This window comes from Schistocerca piceifrons, chromosome 4 (genome assembly GCF_021461385.2).
Source record: "Schistocerca piceifrons isolate TAMUIC-IGC-003096 chromosome 4, iqSchPice1.1, whole genome shotgun sequence".
Lineage (NCBI taxonomy): Eukaryota > Metazoa > Arthropoda > Insecta > Orthoptera > Acrididae > Schistocerca > Schistocerca piceifrons.
In genome coordinates, this window is record NC_060141.1 from 370,876,216 (window position 1) to 370,897,650 (window position 21,435).

Sequence of the window (21,435 nt, forward strand, 5' to 3'; positions counted from 1 at the left end):
CAAACTTCTCAAAAATGAGATCAACAGGAAGTGCAAAATGGCTAAGCAGGCATGGCTAGAGGACAAATGAAAGGATGTAGAGGTGCATATCACTATGGGTAAGATTGATACCACCTACAGGAAAATTAAAGAGACCGTTGCAGAAAAGAGAACCACTTGCATGAATATCAAGAGCTCAGATGGAAACCCAGTTCAAAACAAAGAAAGGAAAGCAGAAAGGTGGAAGGAGTATATAGAGGGTCTATACAAGGGCGACGTTCTTGAGAACAATATTATAGAAATGGAAGAAAATGTACATCAAGATGAAATAGGAGATAATAATAGGAGATAAGATACTGAAACCCAAGTCGAAACAAGGCCCCGGGAGTAGACAACATTCCATTAGAAACACAGACATCCTGTGGAGAGCCAGGCCTAACAAAACTCTACCCTCTAGGGAGTAGGATGTATGAGATAGGCGAAATACCCTCAGACGTCAAGAAGAATACAGGGTGATTCAAAAAGAATACCACAACTTTAAAAATGTGTATTTAATGAAAGAAACATAATATAACCTTCTGTTATACATCATTACAAAGAGTATTTAAAAAGGTTTTTTTTTTTCACTCAAAAGCAAGTTCAGAGATGTTCAATATGCCCCCTCCAGACACACGAGCAATATCAACCCAATACTCCAACTCGTTCCACACTCTCTGTAGCATATCAGGCGTAACAGTTTGGATAGCTGCTGTTATTTCTTGTTTCAAATCATCAATGGTGGCTGGGAGAGGTGGCCGAAACACCATATCCTTAACATACCCCCATAAGAAAAAATCGCAGGGGGTAAGATCAGGGCTTCTTGGAGGCCAGTGATGAAGTGCTCTGTCACGGGCTGCCTGGCGGCCGATCCATCGCCTCGGGTAGTTGACGTTCAATTGAGACGATAAGGTTTCATAACTAACCTTTTTCGTAGGACTCTCCATACAGTTGATTGTGGAATTTGCAGCTCTCTGCTAGATCTGCGAATCGATTTTCCTGGGCTGCGAACAAATGCTTGCTGGATGCGTGCTACATTTTCATCACTCGTTCTCGGCCGTCCAGAACTTTTCCCTTTGCACAAACACCCATTCTCTGTAAACTGTTTTTACCAACGTTTAATACACCACCTATCAGGAGGTTTAACACCATACTTCGTTCGAAATGCACGCTGAACAACTGTCGTCGATTCACTTCTGCCGTACTCAATAACACAAAAAGCTTTCTGTTGAGCGGTCGCCATCTTAGCATCAACTGACGCTGACGCCTAGTCAACAGCACCTCAAGCGAACAAATGTACAACTAAATGAAACTTTATAGCTCCCTTAATTCGCCGACAGATAGTGCTTAGCTCTGCCTTTTGTCGTTACAGAGTTTTAAATTCCTAAAGTTGTGGTATTCTTTTTGAATCACCCTGTATAATAATTCCAATCCCAAAGAAAGCAAGAGTTGACAGATGTGAAAATTACTGAACTATCAGTTTAATACGCCACAGCTGCAAAATACTAACACGAATTCTTTACAGACGAATGGAAAAACTGGTAGAAGCTGACCTCGGGGAAGATCAGTTTGGATTCTGTAGAAATGTTGGAACACTTGAGGCAATACTGACCCTACTACTTATCTTAGAAAATAGATTAAGGAAAGACAAACCTTCATTTCTAGCATTTGTAGACCTACAGAAAGGTTTTGACAAGGTTGACTGAAATTCTGAAGGTGGCAGGGGTCAAATACAGGGAGCGAAAGGCTATTTACAATTTGTACAGAAACCAGATGGCAGTTATAAGAGTTGAGGGGGCATGAATGGGAAGCAGTGGTTGGGAAGGGAGTGACACAGGGTTGTAGCCTATCCCCAATGTTATTCAATCTGTATATTGGTCAAGCAGTAAAGGAAACAAAAGAAAAATTCGAAGTAGGAATTAAAATCCATGGAGAAGAAATAAAAACTTTGAGGTTCGCCGATGACATTGTAATTCTGTCAGAGACAGCAAAGGACCTGGAAGAGCAGCTGAATGGCATGGACAGTGTCTTGAAAGTAGGAGATAAGATGAACATCAACAAAAGCAAAACAAGTATAATGGAATGCAGCCGAATTAAATCGGGTGATACTGCGGGAATTAGATTAGGAAATGAATTGCTTAAAGTAGTAAAGGAGTTTTGCTATTTGTGGAGCAAAATAACTGATGATGGTCGAAGTTGTGAGGATATAAAATGTAGACTGGCAATGGCAAGGAAAGTGTTTCTGAAGAAGAGAAATTTGTTAACATCGAGTATAGATTTAAGTGTCACGAAGTCATTTCTGAAAGTATTTGTATGCTGTGTAGACTTGTATGGAAGTGAAACGTGGACGATAAATAGTTTAGACAAGAAGAGAATAGAAGCTTTCAAAATTGGTGCTACAGAAGAATGCTGAAGATTAGATGGGTAGATCACATAACTAATGAGGAGGTATTGAATAGAATTGGAGAGAAGAGAAATTTGTGGCACAACATGACTAGAAGAAGGGATGGGTTGGTAGGACATTCTGAGGCATCAAAGGATCACCAATTTAGTATTGGATGGCAGTGTGGAGGGTAAAAATCTTAGAGGGAGACCAAGAGATGAATACACTGAACAGATTCAGCAGGATGTAGTTTGCAGTAGGTACTGGGAGATGAAGAAGCTGGAACAGGACAGAGTAGCATGGAGAGCTGCATCAAACCTGTCTCTGGACTGAAGACCTCAACAACGAATATCGACCATTATGCACTACTTAACATAATGGCTGAAATGGGACTTAATGAAAAACTACTATGAAGTAACATTAGCACAGAGACCAAAATAAAATTTCTACAAAGTTTCTCTAAACCCTTTGTAATCGGAACAAGGATTCAACAGGAAGATGGATTACCACTACTCATCTTCATTACATGATAAAATAGTACAAGAATGGTGAGAGGAATCTGTTTAAACATTTAAGGATTGGGGCTAAGAAGAATGGCCTGGAAGAAGACTATACAACTTTTGCAGACGATATACGTATAATGACAGAATATTTAGAAATGGCAGCAAAACAAATTAATATTCTGAAGTAAGTGGCAGAACAAATCGCCTGCAAGTACCTTTTGAAAGAACAGAAATAAAGTCACATATCAAAGTCAATGAAACTTAGTTTAACACCATATACGGAACAACAGAACTTATCGATGGCTTTAAATACTTGTGTAAATGGGTTACAGCAAATAGGGTACATAAAGAAGCCTTGGAAGTATGAGCGGGAGAAATGGAAACAACATTTCAAATCATGAAAAAACATTTACAGCAAAAAGTGCTTACCTGTAATTACCTAAATTTACCATTACAACTCTGTCATTGAACTAGCGTGTTTATATGAGAATTTCGGCTCAAAAATTAATGTATCATATCAAAATGTCAAAATTATTCTGAAAACTATACAAGGCTACATATGTCTCTCAATACATCTCAAAATCATCATAACCTGAAATAGAAAATCAAACCAGAAAGATCATAGAAATCCATTATCACAAAGGTCTGAATAACACTCACCTTAACAGTCTTTTTGAACTTTTCTTCTTCCTCTTTAATATTAATCTTATTCTTTTCAAGTGAATTTATGTGATTTTGCTTAATCTTAATGCGTGCACCGAGTGCCTGCCGATTCTGCACAATTTCTTGTATTTGTTTTCTCTTATTAACAAGCTCTTTCAATTTGCTCTCTTGATGCATTAATTGCTGTACCACTGTGTGATGATCATGTGAAATTTGCTGCTTCTCCTGTAATAATTTTTCTTTCCTATGAAGAAAGAAACAGCCAAATACTGAATTAGGTCTTCTTTCATGTAATGGGAACTTATTGGTAGTGAAAACTTTGGCATGATCCATATACAGGGTGTACATTAAGTCCAGGAACAATTTCAATTATTTATTGCACAAGAACCAAATATTGTACAGATATCATACGTATGTCATTTTAAAGAGAAACCCTGAAAGTTTTTTTTCATGTACACCACCACAGCGTAGTTTGGTGAGCTTTGTGTGTGTTGGAGTTGGACAAAAACAAGTGTGCTACAGCTGTTCAACATATGTTTAGAACCCATTACGGTAAGAACCCACCAACAAGGCAGGTCACTTACCACTGGCACAACAAATTTGTTACGACAGGTTGTTTGTGCCCGGCAAAGAGAAGCGGACGTCCCAGTGTGAGTGAAGTGAATGTGGAGCATGTACGAGACACACTCATTAGGAGTCCAAAGAAATCAGTGCGTTGTGCATCCCATGAACTCTAAATGGCTCCAATAAAAGTGCGGAAAGTCCTGCGGCAGAAGCTCAATGACAATGAAAAAGGCAAGCGTTTTCAGTTTTGTTCGCAGTTACAAAAACTGAATGAGAATGCGACGGCATTGTTGATTGCTTAATTTTTAGTGATGAAGCCACTTTTCACACCAATAGGAAAGTGAACAGGGATAATTGTTGAATCTGGGGTACAAAGCATTCACACGAATGCATTGAACTTGAGCTAAATGTTTTTTGTGCCTTGTCAAGTTGAAAACTGAACGGGCCATTCTTCTTCACAGAGAGCCTACATGGACATGATGCAGCAATGGCTGATGCCTCAAATGCAATCAGAATCTCCGTTCATCTTTCAGCAGGATGGGGCTCCACCTCATTTTCATCATGAAATTCGTGGGCACCTGAACACAGAGCTGCCGCATTGAAGGATCACCCGTGCCACAGAAGGGGACAGCTGTTTCATGAAAAGGCCTCCTGACTACCAGATCTCATTTCATTTGACTTTTTTCCATGGGGACACATTAAAGATATGGTGAATGTACCGCCTCTAACATGTGATGTAGCAGAGCTCCGGGAGGGAACACGGGAAACGACTGCCATAGTTGATGATGTCATGCTGGGACGGGTATGGCAAGAATTCGATTACCGTATTGATATCTGCCAGGTCAATCATGGTTGGTTGGTTGGCTTAAAAGAGGGGGGAAGTGACCAAACAGCTAGGTCATCGGCCCCTTGTTCCGAATAAAACAATGCCACAAGGTTGAGAATAAAACAAGCAAGACTGACAACACAAAATGGAGAGAAAGGAAAAACCACAAGAACGACAAAAGGGCAACACACACTTAAATGGAAAAAAGGGGAGATGAAAAGCACAGAAATGCAAGAAATAGGTAAAAGAGATTAAAACGACAATGCTGACTGACAATGAGAATAAATAGGAGACGCCAGCCCACTCTGCACCACAGTAAAACTCCACCCTAAAAGCACAAGGGTGGAGGACACAGAGGGACAAAGGACATGCGCTAAAATTTAGATCAAATGATAAAACCCACTCTCACGAATCAAACGTAAAACTGTCAGTTAAATTAGCAGCACCAAATCCGGTAACCAAAGATTTCGTCACAGGGCAGTCAAAGTGGGACAGTGCACCAGAATACGGGCCACTGTCAACTGGGTGCTGCATTGACACTCAGGCGATCTTCATGGCACAGGAGGTAACCATGGGTCACCCAAGTGTGAACAATGCGGACCTGCAGAGAACCACAGAGTCCCGACGAGAGGCCCGCATGGAGACTGCCATACATTCATAATATCTGTAATGGCACACAGTTTGTTGTGCATACTGAGACTACGCCATTACGTCGCCCAAGGATGAAAAACCTGGTGACATAAAAACGAACACAGGTCAGTTTTGGAATGGCAATCTTCATAAGCGGTTTCCGTGTAGCCTGTCTGGCCAGTCTGTTAGCAAGTTCATTGCCTGGGATTCCGATATGTCCTGGAGTCCACACAAACACCACTGAACGACCGGATCGTTCCAGGGCATAGATGGACTCCTGGATGGTCGCTACCAAAGGATGACGAGGGTAGCACTGGTCGATAGCTTGTAGGCTGCTCATAGAGTCAGAACACAGAAGAAACGACTCCCTAGGGCATGAATGGATGTGCTCAAGAGCACGAAATAAAGCCAGCAGCTCTGCAGTGAAAACACTGTGCTGGCCGGGCAGGCTGAGCGGTTCTAGGCGCTACAGTCTGGAACCGTGCAACTGCTACGGTTGCAGGTTCGAATCCTGCCTCGGGCATGGATGTGTGTAATATCCTTAGGTTAGTTAGGTTTAAGTAGTTCTAAGTTATAGGGGACTTGCGATCTCAGCAGTTGAGTCCCATAGTGCTCAGAGCCATCTGAAAACACTGCAGCCATAGGGCAAGGAATGCTGTTCAATATGTCCTCCATGGACATACACGAAGCCTACATGACCATCAGCCATTGGTGTAAACCACTTCATGGCCTCGGTACGTGTCAAGAATTGAGATGAAGTGACAGTCGGAGAGCCGTGGGATGAATTGAGCCTTTAGGCCATGTTGAAAGATACCAGGCATAGCTGCGGCCTAGGTATAAAGACAAAGGGATCACGTTTTCTGCCATAGAAATGATCACTGTAGTTACCTGTTCAACCCAACATCGATGTTACCATGTGGGGGAGATTCAACGGTGACAGCAGAGGTGAAGGCTTCCCAGTCTGTCTTGTTTAAAGCCCAACTGGATAGGTATCTGTGGGGCCTGACGCTGTGGCAGTGACAAGAAGATGGGGAAGTGATCACTACCACACAGGTCGTCATGTGCTCTTCAGGGGATAGATGGGAGAAGGCCAGGACTGCAAACCGAGAGATCAATAGCCGAATATGTTCCATGTGCCACACTGAAATGTGTGGCAGCCCAATATTTAAGAAGTAGAGGTCAAGTTGTGAAAGTAAATTTTTGACATCTCTGCCTCGGCCAGTAAGAACTGTGCCACACCACAAGGGGTTATGAGCTTTGAAATCTCCCAAAAGAAGGGAAAAGTTTAGGGAGCTGATCATTCAGTGCAGCTAATACATTCAGGGGTACTGCAACCATCTGGAGGAAGATACACATTGCAGACAGTTATTTCCTGTGTCCTTATACTGACAGCCACAGCTTCAAGAGGGTTTGAAGGGGCAAAGGCTCACTGCATACTTAGTTCAGGACATAGACGAAAACTCCACCTGACACACTATTATAGTCCCTACAGTTCCTGAAATATCCCTTATTGCCACGGAGGACAGGGGTCTGCATTGCCGGGAACCTGGTTTCCTGGAGGGCAATGCAGAATGCAGAAGTAAAGTTTAACAGTTGCCCGTAGCTCAGCCAGGTGGTGGACAAAAGGGCCGCAATTCCACAGGAGGATGACGTTATTGTGAGGCTGGGAAGGCATGAAGCGCACAAGGAGGCAGGTTATGCCTCAGGGCACTGGCTGCCTCCAACTGCATCAGTGAGATCCAGGTCCGCAGGGGACACCAAGATCTCCACTGCTTCCTCAGATACTGAATTGACAGGGAGTGGTGGTGTTGGGGTTACCAGAGGGTCCTGTTCCTTAGCAGACTACTTCTTAGTTTGCTTGCTCTCGCGCTTCTCTTTAGGGGCTTGCTGGGAAGATTTCTACGAAGCAGCTTCAGGCACGGAGGAAGACCGTGAAGCTCTTCATCCAGCAGCTTTTGGCTCCTTGAGCCATTGGCGAGTGTCCACCATGGCATAAGTGGAGACTTTGGGAAAGAGGGCCCCAAGGGACCCCTTTCGCATGAGAGGAGCTGGAGGAGGCTGTTGCTTCTCTGGCAGGGGGGAGGGGACTCTGTGGGGGGGGGGGGGGGGGGGGGGGGGGGGGGGGGGGGGGGACTTGCTCCTGAAGTAGGTGCTTTAGGAGCAACGGAGGAAGATTGGATCCTGGACCCCTACCACCAAGGGGGTGGATGTATTCTGGTGACCCAGAGGGCCCACTGTTCGTGGCACAGAGTGAGGAACCACTGGCAACTTGGGACCGATGATGGTGATGTAGCTGCAGCAATGTTGACGTCAACCGAAAAAAATGGTTCAAATGGCTCTGAGCACTATGGGACTTAACCTCTGAGGTCATCAGTCCCCTAGAACTTAGAATTACTTAAACCTCACAACCTAAGGAAATCACACACATACAATGCCCGAGGCAGGATTCGAACCTGCGATCGTAGTGGTCGCGCGCGGTTCCAGACTGTAGCGCCTAGAACCACTTGGCCACTCTGGCCGGCGACGTCAATCGAATGGGGTGTAATCTTTTGAATTTACATTTAGCCTCGTGTAAGTCAACCGGTCCAGGGTCTTGTACTCCATGATTTTCCACTACTTTTGGAGTACTCGGCAGTCTGGCTGAGCACCGGGGAGACGGTGCTCTCCACAGCTGATGCAAGTGGGAGGGTGGTGCAACATGGAGGATCTGGGTGCAGTGGACATCCACAGTCTCGACATGTGGCGCTGGAAGTGCAGCGGGAAAGACATGTGCCCGAACCTCCAGCACTTAAAGCACTGCATAGGGGGAGGGACATATGGTTTTAACTTCACAGCGGTAAACTATCACCTTGACCTTCTTCAGGCAATGAATCACCCTTAAAGGCCAAGATGAAGGCACCAGTAGCAAACCCTGTTGTCTTTGGGGTCCCCCGTAAATGCGCTAGATGAAATGAACAACCCACCACTCTAAATTGGCGTGGAGCTCGTCGTCAGATTGCAAGAGAAGGTCATGATGGAAAATAAACCCCTGGACCATGTTGAGGCTTTTATGGAGAGTGACAGAAACAGGAATATCACCCTGGTTGTCACATAGGCGAGTAACGCTCGGGATTGGGCTGGGGATGTTATCTGAATCAAGACTGCGCCTATGTTGCATCTTGGGACAGCACTGTCACTTCTCCCAAACTTATTATCAAGGTGTTCAATGAAAAATTTAGGCGTAGTAGGTAGAAAGAGAGTCCCTATCGGTTCTGCTACAGACTAAAAATCAAGGCGAATATGGCTCTCTCCATTCTGTAGCTCTACGTTCCCCCCATGGTGTAGTGAGGGAGGGAAACAATTTAGGGTCATACCTGTAGGCATTGTATTCTATATTGCCCTTCTTAGAGACCGCTGGTGCCATATGGCCACCAGCACGAGATGACTTAGTCCTTTTCGTTGTGTGTTATCCACTATGATGCCACCCCCTCCGATCAGGGGCTCTCCCCACAGGTGCGACCCAGCCACAGCAAAGGCCAACTGGCATGATGGTCATTGCCGGGAGTCCTGATGCCCCAGGAAGACAGGCATCTACTCCTCAGTATATGTGGGGAGTTTACAGCTCGGGCATCAGCAGTGCGATCCCTGTGTTGTCAGGGGGCTACCACCAAATGGGTACATGATGGCCCCACCACAATGGACTGGCTACCATGCTGGATACTGGGTGCAGAGAAATCCGATATTGTCACTGAGGTGAAAGAGGACAGGAGAGCAGGTGGAGATGTAAAGCCACGACAAGATTCAGGAGAATGAATCTAAAGGCACTTGTGCACCACATTAGGAGTCCTTCCCCATATGGCCTGCACTTCTGCAGAATTTTGAAAGTGGCAGGTCAAACCATAGAATGGTACCTGAACTCATAGGGCCGAAAAGTGTGAGACTCCTTTTAGTCGCCTCTTACAACAGGCAGGAATACCTTGGGCCTATTCTAGCCTCCGGACCCGCAGGGTGAGTCACTCATGGTGCACATATCAAATGTTTGTATAAAAAAAACAACTTTCAGAGTTTCTCTTCAAAATGCTATGTGTATGGCATCTGTACAATGTATATTTCTTGTGCAATAAATAATTGAAGGTGTTCCCGGACTTTATGTACACACTGTATTACATGCAACAACTGATACTCAAATTTTGTCTGCCCACAGAAATCCACTATTTTAACCAGTATAAGAGACAGAGAAATTAGTTGACATTTACAAAGTTTTTCTCATGCCTGTTCAGGTGCCATGTTGTGTTCATATATGAGGTGTGTTGAGAAAGTACCAAATATTGTTCAACATGAAATATATTTTCATTTGCAAATGTGGACAACCATCAGCTGTATAATGGGATGACGTCAATAAAAATTTGGGCAGAACCAAGACTTGAACAGCCTACAAGTGAGGACATGCAATGAGTGCTCATCAGATTCCAATAAGTTGTGAAATTATGGAATGAATTGAGTAGTGATATTGTTACAGATTTTGCCAAAAGCTTGATGATATCCAAGTTGAAACCATTCACAGATTCAATAGGCTTTCAGGAGCAATCCACAGATAAATAAATGGTACAACTGCTTCAAAAATGCCAGCACATCAGTGGACAGCAATCCGAGTTCAGGCAGACCTTCAACAAGCTGAAAGACAATGTCATTAAGAACATGCAGACTTTGTTTGTGGACTACCGTCATATCACAGTACAAAAACTTGCGAACATGGAAAGGGTGAACATTGAACGGGTACATTCAGTTTTGGCCAATGATTTGTACATAAGTAGAGTTTCTGCAAAATTCATACCAAAACAGCTGGCAATGGATGAGAAGTAATGCAGTCTGGAAATTGTGCAGCATGTGCTGGACAATGCAAAATGTAACTCCAATTTTCTGAACATCATTATTATAGTGGAAACATGCGACATCATTGAGACAAAAGCAGCACAGCAGGACCACAGCAATGTCAAGGTCACATTGACCATCTTCTTCAACTTTCATGGGGTGTTGCGTCATCAACCACAAGACCAAACCACTGCAAAGGAGAATGACCAGGAGGACTTTTGGCCACCTCGTGATGTGATGTGATGTTGCATAAATGATCAGATCTGTGGGCACCAAAACTTGGCAGCCCCATCATAATAGTGCACACTCTCAAATTCTGTTCATCTGATTTGGACTCTCCTCATCAAACACAACATTCCTACGGTAGTTAGGCTTCTGGCTCCCCCAACACGACTCTGTGTAACAACGTTTAACTGTTTCCAAAGCTGAAAATGACCCTGAAAGGAACCCAGTTTGATTCAAGACATCTCACAGAATGTAACAGCCCAGCTGATCACCATTTGTAAAGGCACAACAATCACAGAAGTGCTGGGAGAAGTGTGTGCATTACCAAGGAGACTACTTTGTAGGGGACTGATGATGATCTTTTTCTTGTGCCTCTGTGTCACATCAGCGCAGGATTACCGTAAATTTATTTTAATAATTAATTACCATTTATAGGATTCTTGTATTCTGTTTTCTTATACTGTCACCACAGACTTGCTAAAATGTCAAAATTGTGCATATGTCAACATAATTATTAGATATTCTTGGAACAGATATCAAATATCAAAATAACTTTATAGCAGTCTTGGAAATAGTTTTATACGTGTACATACATACTGTCACTAAACTCCCCCCCCCCCTCCCCACACACACACTCACACACACACACACACACACACACACACACAGATGGTAGAGCACTTGCCCGCAAAAGGCAAAGGTCCCAATTTCGAGTCTCAGTCTGGCACACAGTTTTAATCTGCCAGGAAGTTTCATGTCTCCCTACATTGTGCTCAGTCAGCTGCCAGCTATTTCCTGGCCCATGGTGAGTGTACTGGGCTGAGATGGAGTGTGGGGGTGGGGGTGAGGGATGAAGAGAGGTGGGAGGAAGTGTCTAGCAGCTTGTAGGAGGGTGGGGAGTCGTCTGTGGGCTAGCTAAAGGTGCAGGTAGGGGGTATGTGGCAGACAGCTGGGCATGCAATTTCACACCTACTGAAGACGGCTCCCCACTCTCCTACGAGCCACTAGATACTTCCCACAACCCCCTGCCTGCCTCCCACCTCTCTCCATCCCTCACCTCACCTCACCCCACCCCACCCCACCCCACCCCAGGTGGTTGGGCAAAGTGTATGAAGAGATTTCTAACATACCACTTGTAAGGTCTTGCAAATTCTTTTAGAACATGAAGGTGAACATTTTAACTTTGAATCCATGTCTGAAACTGAGGTCAGAGATGGAAACAATGATATTGTTTCATTGTTCAAAAATGTACCACACTATGAGGATGTCGATGCAGAGGACATCACAGAATGGACTGCAATTGATGAAGTTGATGAACTAAGTGACTACAATACCGTAAAAAGGGTGACACAGGAGGAAGTAACACAGGGAAAGGAATGCAAGAAGAGGAGGCAAACTTACATGACAGGAAAAACCTCGTGGCGCATTTGGAAGGGTTCAAGATGATTGAGGCAGCACTGCAGTACATTAGTGAGCAGGAGGAAGTGATGCCAGCTGATATTATCTGTTTGCGTAAGTGGAGGGATATTGCAGCATGGAAGAGCGTTAAAGGAGAGAAATAGTTATCTATCAAAGACTTTTTTAAAACCACAAACCCGTTAAGTTTCATCTTTTTTGTTAGGCCTGATTTTTTTCACAAGTGTGTAAAGATACATTCATACTTCACAACACAGATCATTTTATGTTTCCTGTAATAATTTATGATGGGTGCAGTTAGTACATACCAGACACTTATAACCAGTGTACATTACATAAGGAATCAGAAAATGTTTTTAAAATTGTGTTTTGATATAAAAAAGGGCATTCTGAAATGTGCAGCTGATGATGGAAAGGAGAATTTATTCAAAACATGTCTACAAATCGCCTTGCACAACTGGAAAAATAAATTCAGTAGAAAGGGAATTCAGTTAGAAGACTACAGTGTGCATACACTTCCCTTCACAGGTGGCAGCTGTGACCAATGAAGAGGAAATTAATAGAACTCCTCAGTAATGGTGACTGAAGTTAACCATCAAAAAGACAGAATACTTCAACATGGGAATGGAATCAGTACATCAGATAATGTAACCATCAAAAATTGTGAATGTTATAAATAATTTGGGGGGAGAAATATGTAACAGAGTTGGAACATGTGAAGATGACCTGAGAAAGAGATTGAGCCCAGGAAGAAGAGTGATATCGAAATTGGACTCCCTTTTGTGGCTCACTAAAATCAGTTTAAAAATGAAACTTCTGTTGTTACATTCGTAGATAATTTATGTGATAAATAAAAGCACAGTATTGTAACATTCCACAATACCAATCAAGCATAAGCACAAATGTTAACATCTACATGTCTTACCTCTCTTCTATTACTTGTATTTCTTTAATACTAATGGATCGTGTGAAATAATTTGCTTCTGTCACACGACTATTCTCCGTAAGCTTTTCTCCGGAATATATTGAGTGAGAGGCAGAATATCTGCTGCTTTCTGAGGAAAGTAAAATTAATATTTAAGGACAAGTTTTAATGTAGTTGTGACAACACCAAAAAATACTGTACAGAATGCTATATTTAGGTTTATTATTATTACATTATTTAAATGTATCAATGTGGGGGGGGGGGGGGGGGTGGCAAAACACTGTATCACTGCTCAAAACTGTGTGACTTGGAATGTGTGTAGTTTAAAGCAACACAATGGTCATTTGTGATTACAATACAAACAAGAGGAAAGATAAATTTATGCATACATCCTGGAAAGAGAGCGAAAAAATTTCTTAAGAATTTACTCATGTAGTAGTTCATAACAAACCATTGTTACAGGTATTAATGAGGACTAACAAAAAGCAACAGGAAAACAATTTTACACAGGACTGTGCATGCTAATATGGTAGCTGAAAAAATAAATTTGACAACAGAGGAGGTTGAAAACTAAAAATTTACAAGATCAACTCTCATACAAAATAATGATAAACAGATTCTCAGAGTTGTCTGAAGGCTTCTCTAAACTTCAAATTGCCAGAAGCATATATTGAATACTACACTTCGAAAAATGAAAACTTCATTATGGGGATAAAGAGAGCTGAGAGACAGAACGAATTTCATACAGGGTGTTTCAGGATCATACCAATAAATTTTGGAGGAATGAATGCTCACAATGTTTTACCATCAAGCAACATATTCTTTTTAGTGTGTCATTCGTAAGATATGTGCAGTTGTTGTAATATGTGCATGAATAAACTACTACTACTACTACTACTACTACTACTATTACTACTAGCATCATTACTGTACAGATATCACAACTCCTCCCATCCCTGGGGATTAGTCAGTAATCAATTTATTTATTTGTTTTGATATTTATTTATGTAATCTCTTTAGCATGAGTGGGATGAAAGTTACTAAGTATCAATACTCAAGTGCAGCAGGTTAAAATATTTAAATTTGTGATGTCAAGGGGACATGTAGTTGATTTAAATCTAAAAGTTGCATTTTGTCTTGGTGAACCTCTTTGGAGAGCTAACTACTACAGCGGAGACATTTTGAACCAGGGGAGCGTTGAAAAAGCAGGATCATTGGGTAGTCATAGGGACAATGAAATAAATGATCAGACATTGGGGTTGTTTGTTTGAAAATTTGACAAGATATGGTTTGCCTGGGGCCCTATTCTGTATCTTTCCCCAATTTTGCTGATCAGTTCAGCACGCTAGTTCACCATACGGTCTTGTTTTCGAAGGAGAGCCCCAACATTATTCTGCAAGCATTTCAGAAGTGATGCCAAAAGGTCCTAGAAAACCGAAATGCAGTTGTCAGTTCTCCTTGCACCAACCAATCAAAAGCAATCTGCCTCAGATCCGCAGATGCGCACGCAGCGCCACGAACCCGAAGCGGCTAGCAGCCAACATAGGCACGCTACTCTTTACAGTACCGAAAAGTGTGGTTAGATTACGTAATACTGTTCAAATTTCGCTGACCATGTGCTTCCGTGAATGCATGACAACAATAGAATATTGACTGTGTTCTGGAAACTGTCATAAATGTGATGTTATGTCATTTTATTCTCATTCAAATCAACGCCTTGTTTTAGAATAGGATTTAGGAATGGAGTGTAGTACCACAGTGTACAAATACATGTATAGAAACACCAGAAAAATTTATCATTTTTTTATGTTTTCCATCATTCCTTATTTGATTTGCTTCAAAACTCATGGAGGTACGTTCAGTCTATAAAACTAATTTGAAGCAACTAATTTGTGAAGCATCTTCACAAATAAGAGATGTGAAACGCATATGGCAATAAATAAACTGCCTTCAGTTAGTTGCATAGACAGAACACATCTCCACGAACCCAAAAAATTGTTTAAGAGTGTGTCAAAGAATAAGAACACGCATAGAAGATGGTTGTAACTCACTCCTAGAGAAACAAATGATGAAATAGCCTACTTCCCTATATGATGCATCAACAATTTGGTTCATAAAAACAAAATTAAAAAAAAAAAGTCTTTTCGAGAGTGCATGGCGAGAGCAACTACAGAGGTTTGTTGTTGTCTATAACATGCATCCGATGAATCAACATGCTTCATATATGAAGGTATAGCCTAAAAGCATTGTGGCGGGAATCTTTGATCTCTGTCTACTTTTGTTAAGGATTTCATCGCAGATAAATACTTGTGACAAGCTAAAGTATAAATACAATTGCTGCTAGTTTCATTCGCAGTAATTTAAGTTGTGCTGTTAGATTCCTGTCTGACCACACACTCGGAAATCACTACGTATTCAGAAAAAAATGGTGAATTATTTGTGACAAGAAAAAGTATAAATTTCACTGTCAGTTGTTTCACGCAGAGCAATTTCATCTTTCATTTCTTAAACATATTGAAGTCACGAAATCGAAGATACTCAGTAATGAGAAAGTGCGCTCTTACGTGTAAACAACCACGAATACTTCAAAAATATGCTTACCTATGACGATTAACAAAGTCTCAGAATGTGTTACAAACGGAAAGGGGAGAAAAATAATGTTGATACCCAGTGGTATGCAAACCTATGACCTTTGACACGGCACTTCGCTGCCTTATCCACTGTGCTATTACAACATGCTTGACTGCAGCACTTTATTCCACATAATTCCAGGCGAGAAAACGCAGGCTGAATTCGTTGCCGAATGATGTGGGCATAAGCCATAAATGCATGACATTTTGGAAGGTTTCCTCTACCAGGCTTCACAAAATTCCTTTGCATTGTTAATTAAAAGTTTTAAACACATTTTGACAATTAATAAGTAAACCATTTGCAGAAAAAAGTAAGCAAAGTCACTAGTAATTTAAGCTAGCACTCATGTGATATACATAAGCAGAGCTGACCTTTGGAAATTTAATGATTTTTTAAACTCTTAATTACGTAAAAATAACAGGTATTTTGTGAGAATATTGACCGAAACTGTTTTTTTTTCTTTTTTTTATGGTATAATCATTCACAGTAACAACAATACAAACCATATTTCTAACAAAGGAAAGTAGTCTATGAACTCACTTTCCACCTGGATGGGTTCCGGTGATTCTTCAGTAACACAACCACTAAATCCGAAGCTAAAACCACTCAATACGTTTAAAATAACAAATTCTAAGTGCAAATAAACCACACCGAACCGAATGAGAGTGCCATACCAAAATCCAAAACTTCTCGGTACAGCTATAGAAAAATAGGTAGGAGGACCGATCGGTAACAGGTCCCAGCAGCTTACTAAATAGGAACTTCGGATAAAGAACCGAAAATGATGTCACTACTGAGGCTAACCTACTGTACCGAACTACATGAACAATACAGGATTTGACCCCTGGCAAGAGATTGCATAGAGCACTGCTGGCTATACACACAGGTGAGTGGAGGAAGAGTAACAGCCACATTGATGAAATGTAGGCACAAAAGACTGGTCACAATCACATGGTGTCATCACAGGAGAACACCTGCAATCAAAATCAGCACATATTTACAATAATGGTGTTTATGAGATCGCAAACAGCAGGTTAAAAATCTAAGTGACAGTGACATGTCATCAGTCAAAAAATATTCCATAGGTGAATGTAAAATTCAGTACTTATAAAGTTGTTAATCTTAATAAGCACATAAATGGACCTTAATTTTGGCGCAAGTACAGATCTGTGATAAAAATTGAATTATAACAACAAAATCTGGAGTTACTTCATACTGCAATTAACCAGTTAAGTGTAACACGAAGTGAAGGTGTGTGACATTACGAGAGGCCAGCTCACAGAGTGGGAAGCAGTGGTGAGTGTTTTGACAGATCACGGTGGCTAGCCGATCGACTGAGGTACACAGGTAAGCAGATGGCTGACCACTGATGCAGAGTTTTTTCCATAGGCCAGGGCATGTGTGCTTGGTTGAACCACCAAAGCAATATGATCAACACACACACACACACACACACACACACACACACACACACGAGTGTCTCCCCACATTGTGCTCATTCGTCTGCCCTAGAATGAGCACAATGTAGGAAGACAGGTAGGTGTGTGTGTGTGTGTGTGTGTGTTTTTTTCTCCTACAGCTTCAGAAAGGAATTCCATTCCGAAGCAAAGTAAAGCTCTGTACCTTTTGTGTGTGCATCTGTCGACGACTCTTTAGGTGAGTCATCTCCTTTATAACAAGGTATGACACATTGTTCCTTTAATGTTAAGGACTTTTCATATTAATAATTATTTAGGGTAAAATGACCAAGTGGTTTTTTTTTTTTTTTTTTTTTTTTTTTTTTTTTTTTTTTTTTTTTCTCCCCCCCCCCCACTGCAAGAAGCAGCCCAAGGCTGCACAAAATCTCCTGCAGCAATTATTAATAAATGAATTATGTATAAATGTTTGTATGACGATGTTGTAATCAGTGTTTGTTCTGGCTATGATCAAGTCACTAGTATGTATGTTATGGTTGAAAAGTCTTAATATGTGGTACTGGATGGCATTCTTCAGTGTTTAATAAACCAAGCTGAAGTGATTTTTGGAGGCGAAAATTAACAATTGAGTTTTGCATATTTCCTGAAATATTTATGAAAAAATTCATCCTCAGGTGTGTCTTGGAAGTTTAAATCAATTGTTCACATAAACTGAAAAAAGTATTAACACTAAAACTGCGGAGTTTCTGGTATTCCTGAAACTGTGGAAAGGGGTCATTTTGAGCCCGCATAAATTTTTTTCATATATGACTGAAAGAAGTATTTATTTTAGTGTAAGTTAATCACTAACATTTTGCAAGTAATAACCATAATGATTTAAAACAATCATTAATACAGTACTCACTCACTTTTTTTTATTAAAGTCTTACCAATTTATAGTTGCTCATGGTAACAAGTTTCCTAAATTGTAAACTTACTGTTATCAATTATTTTTAGAACCTTCTAAACACATTTAACACATACTGTATGATTTATGTTATATTCATATGTGTTCTACGCATGGTTTTGTCGTAGTTTTTACTCAGATCAATGGAATCTGCACTTAGCGTGGGAGATTTCTGATTTACAAGTACATTTTCCACACATGACTCCGTGACACTTTACACTGTTGTTGCCGGTCTTGTTGCTTATGCTGGATTTGGTACTACTTCTGCTTACTTCATTATTTTGGTCCCATGCCCTCTTATTTTGTCTGTCTCCACTCTTTCGTTCCCTTGACTTTGTTCACCAGCTGAAGTATGAACTACTTCCTCCCCATTTTCTTGCTCTTTACTACTTTGTAGGCGACTCATGGATTTATTCCCACCATGTTCAAGTTGTAGTTGAAGACATTCACCAAGCATCTCCCACACACAACCTTAGTGGTTTTTAGAGGTCATTTGATCCACTAAATTCACCTCAAAATTTGTTGCAATCTAGAATGTTATGGTTCCAGGTTTCTTTTTTCATTCTACCCTTCTTTACTTATTGCTACTTCAGCTTGTAGTGTACTCAAAGGAAAGTCATTTTTATTCTTTTTCCCTTTGTATACAGTGAGGGTTCAGTCTGTGTCGTCAGTCTGACGCTGAATGGTGATGGAGAGTATTTCAGCATCTGGCTCCTCTAATTAATTAGGAAGTTCACAACGGAACATGTTCACTGTACCAACTATTGAAGTTTTTTTGAGGGTCTTAGCAAGTTAAGGAGACATGAAGACGTTATCTGTCATCATATTTCTTCCTTGATTAGAAAATGCTCCGTGAGGTGAAAAACAATGTATTCTCTGTGTTGTTGCTTCTCTCTATGCATGCTTTTTTTCTGAGGTATGGGAAAGCATTATATATTTTGTCATTACATTGGCAACAATCTAGAATTTGAGACCACATTTGTCAGGTTTGTTGGGCATGAGCTGACTGAACATGCATATTGTTTTGCTTGGTAGTAGTTGCTCGTTTTTGGTTATATTTTCTCAAGGGTGTGTGAATGAATACTGTTTTCCCAAATTTCACATATAAGAGTAAATTACAAAATTTGTTGGCTGGTAGGCATTCACTTAGCATTGATTTTTCAACAAAACTACTGAAATCCCTTGGAAAACATCGTTGACGAATGTAACATTTCTGTTGCATGTTTCTATGTGTCACATATCTGTTAATAACAGGTGAGTTCTTGTCTTCCCTTATTTTATGAAAATTAAGAAGTTTTTAGCACTGGTTTCGAAATAGTTCACTGTGATATATATGTGTAACAGGTGTTTAAACAGATCGAACCATTAACCAAATATGCATGAGAAAATGTAAGGGGCAATCAAAAAGTTTCCATCTGAAGGCTGTACAGTTGAGAATTATTACGCCAATCAGGCAGAACTGCCATGAGGACTGAGGCAATCATCTCACCAACACACCAAGTTGAAGATACCCTGTTTGGTAAAACACACTGCATGAAGAAGTCCGTAACTATATGCCACACATCCTGCTCCGACTGGTATCATCGACCCTTCAAAGCCTTTTTTAAGAGATCGAAGGTGCAATTAATGGCATGAAGGAAGATCAGGACTGTAGGGTGGGTGCTGAAGTGCTTTCCACATGAGTTGGCATAACTTCTGTGTTATGACTTATGCGATGCGGGGACATGTTATCATAAAGCAGCACAAAACGGCGTGCCCACTCGAGAGTTAATAAGAATTCACCACTGTAATTTTAGGTTTTCTAGTATCTTAACATACATATATACAATTAGCTTTAAATTTGAATGGTGGTCAGTAGTTAGGTTCCAAACTTGGATTCAGCGGTATGCGTCGGTACAGAAATTCTTTAGTGGCAAGTGGCAATGCATTAATTGTCTTCAGTTGGTTGGTTATCTTTGTTCTTTCCTTCGTGGGGGACCACAGTCGTATAGATGTTTTGGAAGCAATTTCCACCATGTGACTGTTAGTTGTCCATTTATTGCACGCAATCGTGATTTCAGCTCTGTAGCCATTCTCAAGTGCATGTTGAAATGTTAAAAAGCATCTGACCTATCTGAGACAGGTCATCATCGAAAATACATATTTCTGGTCTTATAGACCAGTTGTCATATCACAAGATATGAGTACATATCCAAAATACAAAATATAGCTGACATTGTGCACCATGCGAAACCATTAACATGCAGTGTGGGGTACTTAACAGCTAACATATTTCTGTGACATGCATTCATCACTTCTTTTCATCAACTATTGATGAACAGAAGTGATGAATTCAAAAATGGTTTGAGGATCAATTCTGTATTAAATGTATGGGCTTCAAAGTGATAGTGCAGGACTGATCCCTCTAACAATCATGAGTCAAGACAACAAATTAGGTAGTGCATTCTCTGCACCAATAGTAGCCAATAAAATTGCCAGTATGCTTGTACTACCTTGAGCAGTGCTCGCTCACTGAATCATTGATCTAATTCACTGGAGAAAATAACCTAAAACCCACATACAAGGCAGCCAGTATGGCAAATCTGCATTTGTTACCTACTTCCATGCTTTATGATTCACTAGTCAGTGCCAAGTTGAATGCCACAGACAACTCATTTATTGCTTTATACTAAGCCAGACTTTAATTTCTATGATTAAGTTGTACATTTTCCATATGTGATGTCTCCAATGGGTCACACACATTCTAACATGACATGTGTTACCTCCTAGTAGGTATATTCTTCTTTATATCCCACAATGCGAAGTTCATGATGGACTTAGTGCCCAGTGACAATAATGACGTGTGCGTGAGTTATTGTTGTGTGAATGTGTGCAAGTTTTCTATTTCTGAAGAAGTACTTCGTCGGAAAGCTCACTGTTTTTCAATGTGCCTGTATGCAACTTTGTGTCACTCCTATGCCGTGAGTAGTTATTTTACATTCTTCTCTTGTATTTCTAAGGCAGGTAGCTTTAACTCTAAATGTCAACCACAGACACATTTCAGTTTTTTATTCTGTAACACAGGTCTTTACTTGAAACTGCAGTAATCTCAGTAAATTGAAAGTAGTTTTCATTTGATGAAAATCATCTCATCACAAAAGGTATTACGTGTAAGACTTAACTTCAGTGGTATGCGACAGCCTACAAACTATGGCAGCTGAAGTATGGTAAAGATCTTACACTTAAGATGTCACTTGGTATCATATAGCTACATCACAACATAAGAAGAAAGGCAGTGAATGAGATATAATTCGAGGTCGACAAAATCTAACAGAACGAGAGATCCAGATGATGTGCATATTGATAATCTACTGTTACCTTGAAATACACTATTTATATGGCCACTGTCATATGAACATTGTATGGTATCTATCAAATTCTATAATTTGTAACCAAACAAGTG

General features: G+C 40.9%; 1 protein-coding gene across 1 annotated transcript in view; it reads right to left on the minus strand.

The window, feature by feature from the left end:
• The window catches only part of LOC124796278 (structural maintenance of chromosomes protein 5), a 183,611-nt gene that overhangs the window by 22,592 nt on the left and 139,584 nt on the right, over positions 1-21,435 (minus strand). Inside the window, exons 13-14 of the mRNA XM_047260396.1 lie at positions 13,002-13,131; positions 3,562-3,808 (exon numbers count right to left, since the gene is read on the minus strand). Of these exons, the coding sequence (XP_047116352.1) occupies positions 3,562-3,808; positions 13,002-13,131 (377 nt within the window). The remainder of the gene's footprint in view (positions 1-3,561; positions 3,809-13,001; positions 13,132-21,435) is intronic.